The following is a 12,407-nucleotide window of genomic DNA, read 5'->3' on the forward strand; positions in this document are numbered from 1 at the left end:
GAGGCTCAGCTAGGTGACACTGGACAAATCATTTCACCTCATTGTGCCTCAGTTTGACTAGCTGGAAAGGAAGCAGAAGTGGGCTAGATGACTTCTTAGTTATTTCCAGCAATGTGACATTAAAAGCAGAAAATGAAGATTAATGTACCCAGAATACTGTCAATGAATAAATACAGCTGGAAGGACACCACCTTAAGAAGGCTACAGAACTGGAAGGTACCCTAAAAGTCATCTTATCCTCCCCATCATTTTATAGTAGTGGAAACTGAAAGAAGTAAGGTGAACTATCCAAGAGAATATACAGATACTCATGCTGAACACCTCTTGAAGTTGTTTGGCTAGTGGGATACCCAGAATCATCTTGACAAAAAAAAATGATATAAACTATTCTTTTCAATTATGGAGAGTTATTTAAGAACTCAAGGCTATAATGGTGAACCAGTCCTTTCTCCTCGTCATTTTGCATTCGAAAACAAGATGAACTCTAGAGGAAGATGAAAATACAATTAGTTTGCCTCAAGAGTTGCTTGGCAGCATAGCATTAAAATTATAGAAAGCTGGCCCCAATTATGCACCTTAAGAAAGTAAAATATAGTGTTTTTCTACACTTCCTCTTTGAGACATTTTAAGAATCTTCAGGCACATTGTAAGTAAGAGGTAAGGCAAAACTGATTTTGCCAAGTTACTTTTGGTCTTCCAGAAACGAATGAGCAAACTGAAGCTTCTTCAGATAATCAATTTTTTTAAATGCAATTTTCAAAGAGAAAACATGGTGGCTCATGCCTGTAAATCCAGCACTTCGGGAGGCCGAGGTGGGTGGATCACCTAAGGTCAGGAATTCGAGATCAGCCTGGCCAACATGGCAAAACCCTGCCTCTATTAAAACTACAAAAATTAACTGGAGTCAGGCACGGTGGCTCACGCCTTTCATCTCAGCACTTTGGGAGGCCGAGGTGAGCAGATCATCTGAGGTAAGGAGTTTCAGACCATCCTGGCCAACATTGGTGAAACCCCGTCTCTACTAAAAATACAAAATTAGCTGGGTGTGGTGGTGGGCAGCCTGTAATCCCAGCTTCTTGGGAGGCTGAGGCAGGAGAATCACTTGAACCTGGGAGGTGCAGGCTGCAGTGAGTGGAGATTGCATCACTGCACTCAAGCCTGGGTGACACAGTGAGACTATTTCAAAAAAACAAAAAACAAAAAAAAAAAAGAGAAAACATCATCTAGCTGTGTGGCAGAATATATAATTAAACTGTTTCTATTTTACTTAACTGAAACTACCAGCCAAGCCCAAAATGTCAGTTTAAAATGTGATTTTTACTTTTTACATGAAGGGAAACAGGGATTTAATAATACAAATGTGGAGTATTTCAAGTGAAGATCAAGAATGACAACAGTAAAAGTGAAACTCTTTCTCCTTATAGTATAATTGTTAAAATGTAGCAACTGCTTTATATAGTAGTTTTCAAATAATAGTCCTCCACAGGCAGTTCTTTTTTTTGAGAAGGAGTCTCACTCTGTTGCCCAGGCTGGAGTGCAGTGGCGCTATCTCGGCTTACTGCAAGCTCTGCTTCCCAGGTTCACGACATTCTCCTGCCTCAGCCTCCTGAGTAGCTGGGACTACAGGCACCCGCCACCATGCCTGGCTGTTTTTTGTATTTTTAGTAGAGACGGGGTTTCACCATGTTAGCCAGGATGGTCTCCATCTCCTGACCTCGTGATCTGGACGCCTCGGCCTCCCAAAGTGCTGGGATTACAGGCGTGAGCCACCGTGCCCGGCCCCCAGCAGTTCTTGTAATAATGAACAACTCCCTAAAATTTATAATGCTCATAAAGGATCTTTATGAGTAACCTTATAAATTAGTTTATAAGTATTACAATTTGGCACGTATTTGAGATATACAGAACAGAATTAGGGCATTACTGAAGTTTTATTAATGAGTCACAACATTCAGTATTCTGTGAAGAAATCTGGCCGCCAAGCTCTATTCGGTAACCTTGAAAAGTTTTTCAGATTACTGAAACTCCTGTAATTTTGGAGAAGGACTCTGTTTCATCAGTGTGGTCTTAAATTGGTTGTGTGTTTGATTTTCGCTACCTTTGTTTTTTTTTTTTAACTAAAATTACTAGTGCTTTATCAACGCCAGTTTAGTTTGTTGTGAGGCTCTCATTAGTCCTACTGTATATAGTAAATAATTTGTACACAAAATATTTCTGACCTATAATTCTCCAGTATCTGTTATGACTCAAATATGAATAATCCATAGCCTTACTGCTAAAGAGAGAAGACATATAATCTCCCTCAAATCTGCTACAGTATGACTTTTCATTATGATTACCAAGCGTTTTCCTTAGAAAACTGAAATTAGGTGAGGTAGAGGAGACAGGTGTGGGGCCTTTCCTTCTACCCAACTGGAATGTAGTAAAAAAAAGTTTGTGAGCCACTAATTTTCCATGCAAAGGAAGACTATTCAACTCTAAGTAATAGACATAAAGAAAAACTGGCTGGGCACAGTGGCTCACACCTGTAATCCCAGCACTCTGGGAGGTTGAGGCAGGCAGACTGTTTGAGCTCAGGAGTTTGAGACCAGCCTGTGCAACAAGATAAAAATCTGGTCTCTACTAAAAATGAAAAAAACAAAACAAAACAAAAAAAAAAAAACAAGCTGTGTGTGGTGGCTGGTGCACGACTGTGGTCCCAGCTACTGGGGAGGCTGAGGTGGGAGGGTAGCTTGAGCCCAGCGGGCAGAAGTTGCAGTGAGCTGAGATTGCACCACTGCACTCCAGCCTGGGTGACAGAGCAAGACACTGTCTCAAAAAAAAGAAAAAAAAAATCACCGTATTTGTTTTTTTTTTTTTTTTTTTTGAGACAGAGTCTCGCTCCCTCTCCCAGGCTGGAGTGCAGTGGCCGGATCTCAGCTCACTGCAAGCTCCGCCTCCCAGGTTTACGCCATTCTCCTGCCTCAGCCTCCCGAGTAGCTGGGACTACAGGCGCCCGCCACCTCGCCCGGCTAGCGTTTTGTATTTTTTAGTAGAGACGGAGTTTCACCGGGTTAGGCAGGAATGGTCTCGATCTCCTGACCTCATGATCCGCCCGTCTCGGCCCCCCAAAGTTCTGGGATTACAGGCTTGAGCCACCGCGCCCGGCCACCGTATTTGTTTTTTTAAAAAGGAAGCAATTGGGAAGCCAAAGTGAACAATGAAGTTATGCTGAGTGGTTCTCTAAATGTGGTTCCCAGATAGCAGGATCAGCCTCACCTGGAAATTTGATTCCTAGACCCCACCCTAGACCTTCTGAAACAGAAATTCTGGGGATGGGGTTCAACAATGTTTCTATTTTACTTAACTGAAACTACCAACCAAGCCTAAAATGTCATCACGTTAAAATGTGGTGATTTTTACTTTTTACAAGAAGGGAAAACAGGGATTTAATGATACAAATGTGGAGTGTTTCCAGTTAAGATCAAGAATGATAGTAAAAGTGAAAAACTTTTTGTTCTCCTAAAAAATATAATATAACTATTAAAAGTGGCAAGCTTGTCAAACAATGTAAGCTTGTCTTTATAAGCCTTCCACGTAATTCTAAAACATGTAACAGTTTGAGAACCATTATGCTAGGTTATTTCATTGATATTAAAAATAAAAAGCTATTCTTCTTTTCTCCTTTTGAGACAGGGTCTCACTCTGTTTCCCAGGCTGGAGGGCAGTGGCATGATCATGGCTGACTACTCGCCTGGACCTCCTGGACTCATGCAATCCTTCCACCTCAGCCTCCCAAGTAGCTGGACTACAGGTGTGAGCAATCACTCTCGGCTAATTTTGTTTATTATTTGTGGAGATGAGGTCTCACTATATTGCCCAGGCTGGTCTCAAACTCCTGGGCTCAAGACAGCCACTTGTCTCAGCCACTCAAAGTGTTGGGATTACAGGTATGAGCCATTGTGCCCAGCCAAAAGGCTATTAAATGATCATGAAGTTGTAATCTTCAAGGAAAGCAAAGGAAATGATCCCTTAATTTAAAATAGACAAACATTAGTAAGCTAAGTGTGTCTTTACCCTTTCTCTGCTTTAAATTTTAAGTCCACCCAGGTGGAGCCCCATTACTTCTGGTCTTTCTAACAAGCAATAAAATAATGGCATTTAAAAGCCACATATCCACACTATTAAATGCCTAGGCAACATTAGGTAGCTTAAATAATTTAGGGTTGCACAACACATTAGGTGGAAGCTCAGCAGGCAATCGTAAATTAAGTAAAATCAATTCAAGTAGGTGTTTAAATGAAGTTCAAAATTCTAAAAGAAATTCAGCGGTGGATCACGAGGTCAGGAGATCGAGACCATCCTGGCTAACACGGTGAAACCCCGTCTCTACTAAAAAAATACAAAAAAATTAGCCGGGCGAGATGGCGGGCGCCTGTAGTCCCAGCTACTCGGGAGGCTGAGGCAGGAGAATGGCGTAAACCCGGGAGGCGGAGCTTGCAGTGAGCCGAGATCGCGCCACTGCACTCCAGCCTGGGTGACAGAGCGAGACTCCATCTCAAAAAAAAAAAAAATAATTGCAATGGAAGATAAAGTCTGACAAGGAAAATTCTAATTACTTTGTTGTCATTTGCAAACTTTATCCCCATCCAAGGCAATCACATGTTTTTCATTAGGTACACAGGAAATAATGCTGCATTCACACAATTCTGCCTGTATGCCAGTTGGGTAGTTGGGTAAGATTTTATATACTGCCAAAATAAAATGCTGGTAGTCTAATAAACTCTAGGTACTTGTTTTTAGAGTTTCCTAAGGATATTCACCCATTAAATACCAGAATTTAAATAGAAGTAATTTATCCAGGTATTCAGTTATGTGACAGACCAATTATAGTGAAACCTGTACCAATCTCTGGTCCTCAAGGATGCATTTATCTTGCTTTCAGTTTCTAAAAGGTGAATAATTTTCACAATCTCAGAGTTCTTTCAATTGTATTTCTGAATTACCGTATGAAAAAACCTAGACTTCCAATTTGTAAATCTAGGATCATGTCATTCCTCTGTTTAAAACCTTTAAGTATTGTTAGATTTGGAATAAAATCCAAATTTCTCATTACAGCCTAAAAGTCTGCATTATTAGGCCTTTGCCAGTCTTTCCCCCTTGGTCATGATTTTCCAGCCACACCTTCTTTCAATACAGGAAAAACATGCTAAACTCTTCCCTGCCTCAGAGCTTTGCTGCTACATTCCTTTCCCTCTGCCATATATGGCTTCTTCTCCCACTCTCTTCTTTCAGGTCTCAGCATAAACTACACGTTTTCAGAAAGCCCTGGTCACCCTATCTAAAATAGGGGACCTATTTTAGGTCCCCCTGCTCCCACTGAATTCCTTCACACCCTTTCACAATTTATTATTTACATGATCACTGTGTGCTTACCCCCACTCTCTATTGTACTATAATTTATGTGAAGGCAAGAATGGAGTTGCTCACCACTGTATACCTAGTCTGGTGTCTGGAATAGACTAGGTGATCAGGAAATAAAAGAACTGAATAAATAAAGAGCCAAAGCACATTCTTTGAAGCAGAATGACAAGTAAAAATATATCTTTTTAGTCATGTCACATAGTAATGTTTTGGTCAGTGACAGACCACATAGACAAAGCCTAGATGTGTGATAGGCTGAACCACCTAGGTTTGTGAAAGTATACTCTATGTTGTTTGCACAATGACAAAATTGCCTAATGATGCATTTCTTAGAACTCTATAGTTAAGTTTCATGTGATACATTTACACATATAGTACATAGACATAGTCTTGAATTATATTGTGTCTCCTACATTTCTCAATTCTTTAGAGCTTGTCCGGAGGTTATTGTAGGAGGCAAAGCTACTCATACGTCCTTAACTAAAGAACAGTCCCCCTCCAACTAAAAAGGTGGTATTTTCAGGGCCAAATCAGCCCTAAAGAGTCAACAGTCAGATTGCTCTAATATCTAAGGTTACCTGACTTCCCTCTGCTGTATTTTGTCTCTAAAGGCAGAGGCTCCATAGAATTTAGTATATTTCTATATACCCAATAAACACATGGAAAATAATCTAAAACTGTTTAATGAATATGCATGTAACATTAATAACAACGGGAAGCTTCTTAGTAACCTTTGAAGTATATGACTTTTTCCGTTTTGAGCCTGCTTTTTCATTCTTTCTTTTGCCTTTTCCATCTTCTTCTACTCTATCACCTTCTTCCTCACTGCTTGCATCTGCAGTATTTCCACCTTCTCCCTCAGTTTCTGAAGAGCTCTGTTGCTGAATTGCCTAAGAAATAATAAAATATTAGCTCATTACATTTTTGAAAAAATAGCAAAGAACAAACACTGAAAAGAACTACTCTGTTTTAATTTGAAAGGGTTCCACTTACTTGGAAGACTGTGAAAAACAAAGGGCTGTCAAACTGAATTTTCCAATGGACACTTGATTCGAACCCTTCTAATTAAGAATTACATTTAATCTAAAATGCTATTGGAGTCAAAAAGAATTCTGACTTCAAGGTAACTACTATTAGTAGAAAGGACATGTAAGAAAGATCTGAAAAAGTATTAAAACCAAAGAAATGAGATATAGCAAGTGACAACGAAGTAAACCATTACCTGGTATCCTGTAAACTTTACTCCTGGGTTATTTTCTATTTCCCACAATCCTTCATTAAATCCTTTCCGTTTGTTTGACTTTCCAAACTTGTCTTTGTACTCCTTATATGGAAAAAGGTCTTTGGGACCTAGAAATGCACTGCAGAGAAATATTAGAAATATAATTGACACACTGACCTTCAAAGGTAAGATATTTTAAATATCAGTATCAATGAAGATGTCAGAGCATATTATAGCAAACAAATGTAAAGTACATATAAACCCTTCAAGTTAGGCACATACTACAAGGTGTTTTAGACACATACTTCAAGGCAGAAAAAATGGATAGCTAAGCATACAGCCACCTGGATTGTGCTACTTTGATTTTAAATTATCAATATCTTCATTTAAAAACCAATTTTTAGTTACATAAGTAGAATTAAATATGTCTACTTTGGCAACTTAAATCATCATCTTAAACTAAGATTTATCTATGTTAATGTTACCATAGGTAAGGGTTTTATGAAATTCACAATAAAAATATAAATACTAGAATGAAAAAAAGATTTTAACTCTCTATATAGTACTTCCCCACTTAACTGTGGTTTTGCCTTCTGTGGTTTTAGTTACCCATGGTCAACTGTGGTCCAAATATAGTCAATGGAAAACAAACAATTCGTAAGTTTTAAATATTACACCCCTGAGTAGTGCGATAAAATCTCACGCCCACTCCATCCCACCTGGGACATGAATCATCCCTTTGTCCAGCATATCCATCATATTTGCACTACCTGCCCACTAGTTACTTAGTAGCTATCTCTGTTATCAGATGGAAAAATCATAGTATATATAGGGTTCACACTATCCATGGTTTTAGGCATCCAATGGAGGTCTTGGAATGTATCCCCTACAGATAAAGGGGGTACTACTGTATCACGGTAGTATATTTATTCACTATTATTTCTTTCTTTTTTTTTGAGATGGAGTTTTGCTTTTGTTGCCCAGGCTGGAGTGCAATGCTGTGATCTCAGCTCATTGCAACCTCCATCTCCCGGGTTCAAGTGATTTTCCTGCCTCAGCCTTCCAAGCCTGGGATTACAGGCATGCTCCACCACACCTGACTAATTTTGTATTTTTAGTAGAGACGCGGTTTTGCCACATTGGTCAGGCTGGTGTTGAACTCTTGACTTCAGGTGATCTGCCCGCCTTGGCCTCCCAAAGTGCTAGGATTACAGGCATGAGCCACCGTGCCTGGCCTATTATTTCTATAAATTAAAAAATCATGTTAGTGTTTAATGAGGCACTAAGTAAGAAAAAAATTAGAAGTGACAAAGCAGATAGACTCTTACCCCATTTAAACCATATCCTAAATCAATCATAACCAAGATAAAAAAAAAAAGAAATTAGAACAAATTCTGAGTCTAACAGATCTGAGCATTCAAATCAGAGTCTTTGGGCCACAGTTTCTGGCTGACACCCCTAGAGCTTACTTTTCAAACTGAGATTCACATATTCCTTCATTCAACAACACTGATTGAACATTTGTTAATACAATGTGTCAGGCACTATTCCAGAGGAGCTACAGGGAACAAAGACACAAACATCTCTGTTTTCTTGGAGCATATGTTATAGTGGCAGGGGTGGGGGCTTGGATAATAGAAAGATAAATAAAATATATAGTATGTGTGCTAAAAAAAAAAAAAACAGAGAAGGATGGGAAGAATAGGAGGTGGATTTTATTATTATAGATATACAGATCAAGGAAGGCAAAGGGAATAGCTAAGTACAGAACAAAGAAAGTGAAGGAACAACTCATGCAGTTACCTGGAGAAGAAAAGAACAGGTTGAAGAAAGAGCAAGTACAAAGTCCCTGAGGTGGGAGAGGAAGAGTGCCTCATAAGTTTGAGAAACACAAGAGGTCGGTGTGGCCAGAGTGAACTGAGGGACACACTCATTTCTGGACGACCAGTGTGAGAGAGGTTAACACAGTGGGGGCACAGATTATTTAGGGCCTTGAGGGCCAATATAAAGGCTTTGAGTGAGATGGGAAGCCATTAAAGGTTTTGAGAAGAGAAGTGGCAATTTATGTTTTAATAGGATAACTTTGGCTGCTGTACTGAAAACAGACTGAAGACTTAGTTGCTACAGTAGAAGCAGGGAGACTAATTAGAAGGCTTCTGAAGTAATGATGGTGACTTGAACCAGGGTGTAAACAGTACTGTTGGTAAGAAGTGGTCAGATCCTGAATTCATTCTCAAGAAAGAGCATCAAGATTTGTTGATGGGCTGGCATATGTGAGAAAGGGTGGAGGAGTTGAGGATATCTCCAAAGTTTTTTTCCTTTTGTTTTTGTTTTTGTTTTTTTTTTGAGACGGAGTCTCACTTTGTTGCCAGGCTGGAGTGCAGTGGCGCGATCTCGGCTCACTGCAACCTCGGACTCCCTGGTTCAAGCGATTCTTCTGCCTCACCCTCCTGAGTAGCTGGGATTACAGGCATGTGCCACCATGCCCAGCTAATTTTTGTATTTTTAGTAGAGACAGGGTTTCACCATGTTGGCCAGGATGGTTTTGATCTCCTGACCTCGTGATCCGCCCACCTCGGCCTCCCAACGTGCTGGCATTACAGCCATGAGCCACCGCGCCCGGCCATCTCCAAGGTTTTAGACTGAGAAATAAGACAGAGTTGGTATTTACCAACACTGAAATATTTTTGGGGGGAAACAATATTTGGGGGCAAAAAACTCAGTTTGAATGTTAAATTTAAAATCCAGTTTAGACATCCAAGTGAAGATGTCAGGCAGTTGGTGAGAGGACTCTGGAGTAGAGGGGAAAGGTGTAAGCCAGAGATGTAAATTTGGAAATTATCAGTAAAGAGAAGATACTGAAAGCTTTCAGACGAGAGGTTAACAGTTTACTATTGATCTCTGTAAATTCCATTTTCTGCCTGGGTCTCAGTGTTTATCCCTCGCATTGTCCAGCTGATCAAAAACTTCAAGTTCATTAAAACACCTGGGTAAGCTTGCTGACCCCAGAGCGGTTTAAGCAGCACCAAACTTTTCCTTATTATTCACCTATCATTGCTCAGTCAGCATGATTCCACCTCACTGAACCCAGAAATAATTTATTACATTACTGGACATCTTAATAAAAAAAGTCAAAGTCTTGCTTGATAAACTGAACACAATAAATGGACTTTGTGTATGGCAACTTCACTTTTAGAGGAATTTGTCATGAATTATTAGACTCTAGCTTTTGACCTTCCCCAGTCTTTGACACTATGCTTAAGAAATAACTGTGGGCTAAGTTGCCTCGTATTCACATCAGCTACTTGATGCTAACCAGAGCTTGCCCATACTTATTTTTTTGGGCAGGGGAGAAAGGGTCTCTCACTGTAGCTTTGGCTTCCAGGCTCAAGTGATCCTCCCACCTCAGCCTCTTGACTAGCTAGGACTGCAGCCACCACGCCTGGCTAATGTTATTTTTTGTAGAGACAGGATCTCACTATATTGCCCAGGCTAGTCTCGAACTCCTGAGCTAAAGTCATCCTCCCACCTTGGCCTCCCAAAGTGCTGGTATTACAGGCATGAATCACTGCACTCAGCTGCCTATACTGTAATAATGCCACAAGAGTCAGGGCTAATGGTCATTATTTTTTGATGAAAGAGTTAACAATTTTTGCCCTCTTTATTTTTATCTTGTCCCACTTTTGGATACACGAGATGGATGTCTTCCTGCTACAGAGAACAGAAAGCATTCTTTTTATGAATAAATGATACATTTTTACTAGCATTCCACAGGAATGACTTTAACTGACAACCGGCCATATTAGCTACTGCTGGCAAGAGGGAGCCTTAATGAACTATTCTAAAACAAGCTGTAATTTTTTGATAAACAACCCTGTTTTTTCTGGATTACAGATGATTGTATAAATCAAATCCTCTCTCAATTGGTTAACTGCATATGTTTTAGAATTTTTTAAGCGTAGAAAAGAAAATACATTTTTTCAAAGCTAAATGCACTGAGGATGATATATTTTTCCATGTTAAGGATTCCTTGAAAATTGTCTAGACTAAAACTACTGGGTTTATGTTATACGAAGCGGAAGAACTTGAGGTTCCAGTCACCTATCTCAGAATTAGAACAGATTCAAAGTCATGTTCTGAGGAAAATTCTGGTCCTGCCTAGGGTACTCCTTTAGCTGAACCAAACATAGCCTTCTTGTTAAGCTCATATCACTTTTCACATACCTCCCCTGCATCATTTAACTAATTTTAATTTAATCAACAGCTATTTTTTAAACACCTACCATGGGCCAGGCACTGTGTTAAGCACTGTGTAAGTAAGAGGAAGAAACACTGACATAATTTCTGCCTTTAGAGAGGGTGAACATTCATACTTGCTATGGCAAGTATAATCTCAGGTTCACAGACACCCAATACTTAGTAAACTAAGTTCAACAGAACCAATGTTATGACAGGTTTTTTGAAGTTCATTCTCCCCCAGGTATTTTTAAATCTGCCTCTGGATGATCAAACCAGCAAAAAATCACATATGGACTACAGTACAACCAGATCACTTGGAGATGGGTTCTAAAAAAATCAAGCCAATGGTACAAAAACAAAATGGGGAGGGAGGAAATAAGAAAAACGCAAAAATACGCATCATAGAGCCCTATGCATTTATTATAGGTAAAACTTATTTCTAAGCTTTCTAGAAACCTCTCTAAGGAGGAAAACATGATCAGTTGCATAGTCCATGATGTCTATTACATAAAAATAATATAAAAGTAAATAAAACTTCCTGAAAGAAACTACAATTATTTCTCATATGAAAAAAAATTTGTCTTGAGAGGCTTCTCCTGACTCTCTTTCAAGATAAGAATGAGGAAGATGTTGGGTGGCAGAGACAACAAGCTAAGAAAGTTCATGCTAGGCTGTACTAACATTCAGATGAATATGAGTGATGACCTTGAATTTGAAGACTTTAAAATTTTGTGACAGTTTTTAGCTTTTCTCCACATTTCCAATTTCTGTTCCATTTGTTTTCTTGTTGTAAATAACCATATCCATTCCCCGTGTGTCAAAGATTGCCAACTATTCCACAGTATTCATGCTCTTCTTTTTTCCTATACTGGATAAAGCAGGGTACAGAGTTGCCCAGCTAGAGACTATTTCTCAGCTTTCCTTGTAGCTAGATGTGGCCACATGACCAAGTTCTTGTCACTGGAATGAATGCAAGTGTAAATGATATACAGTAAGTCCACACTTAACGTCGATCGATTTTTGGAAACTGTGACAACACTGAACAAAAAGATGTTAGTTGACAGCCTGCTGTCTGATGTTTCCTTTAAAGTCGCAGTTTCCAGGAATCTATCCATTTAAGTGAAGACCTACTGTATGTAACTTCCTTGTCATTTCCTTACAAGGAACTACTTGTTCTTCACCTCTTCTCTTTCCTCCTTCCCACTGCCTGCAAGATGCACATGTGTTGCTGAGCCAGTTTTTTTTTGGTTTGTTTGTTTTAGCACTCAATGACATGACAAGAAAACAGAAGCAGCTCGGGTCCCTAGAGCAAAGTAGTCTACCCACCCCAATCTACCTGCCTACCTCTGAATTATTTCAAAAGAAAGAAACTTCTGCCGGGCGCGGTGGCTCAAGCCTGTAATCCCAGCACTTTGGGAGGCCAAGACGGGCGGATCACGAGGTCAGGAGATGGAGACCATCCTGGCTAACATGGTGAAACCCCGTCTCTACTAAAAAACACAAAAAACTAGCCAGGCGAGGTGGCGGGCGCCTGTAGTCCCAG

General features: G+C 39.8%; 2 protein-coding genes across 12 annotated transcripts in view; one reads left to right on the plus strand and one right to left on the minus strand.

The window, feature by feature from the left end:
• TM6SF1 (transmembrane 6 superfamily member 1) overlaps window positions 1–4,303 on the plus strand; it is a 48,651-nt gene extending 44,348 nt beyond the window's left edge. For 2 of the 10 annotated variants that reach the window (XM_033189161.1, XM_033189162.1), the window contains exon 7: window positions 3,676–4,303. In XM_033189161.1, coding sequence (XP_033045052.1) covers window positions 3,676–4,020 — 345 coding nt within the window. In that variant the 3' untranslated portion in view covers window positions 4,021–4,303. The remainder of the gene's footprint in view (window positions 1–3,675) is intronic. The other 8 variants (XM_033189163.1, XM_033189164.1, XM_033189156.1 and 5 more) reach the window with 7 other exon arrangements.
• The window catches only part of HDGFL3 (HDGF like 3), a 105,747-nt gene that overhangs the window by 36,569 nt on the left and 56,771 nt on the right, over window positions 1–12,407 (minus strand). For both annotated transcript variants that reach the window (XM_033189178.1, XM_033189179.1), the window contains exons 3-4: window positions 6,626–6,764; window positions 6,135–6,293 (exon numbers count right to left, since the gene is read on the minus strand). In XM_033189178.1, the coding sequence (XP_033045069.1) occupies window positions 6,135–6,293; window positions 6,626–6,764 (298 nt within the window). The remainder of the gene's footprint in view (window positions 1–6,134; window positions 6,294–6,625; window positions 6,765–12,407) is intronic.

Source organism: Trachypithecus francoisi, unplaced genomic scaffold (genome assembly GCF_009764315.1).
Source record: "Trachypithecus francoisi isolate TF-2019V2 unplaced genomic scaffold, Tfra_2.0 Lachesis_group3, whole genome shotgun sequence".
Classification (NCBI taxonomy): domain Eukaryota; kingdom Metazoa; phylum Chordata; class Mammalia; order Primates; family Cercopithecidae; genus Trachypithecus; species Trachypithecus francoisi.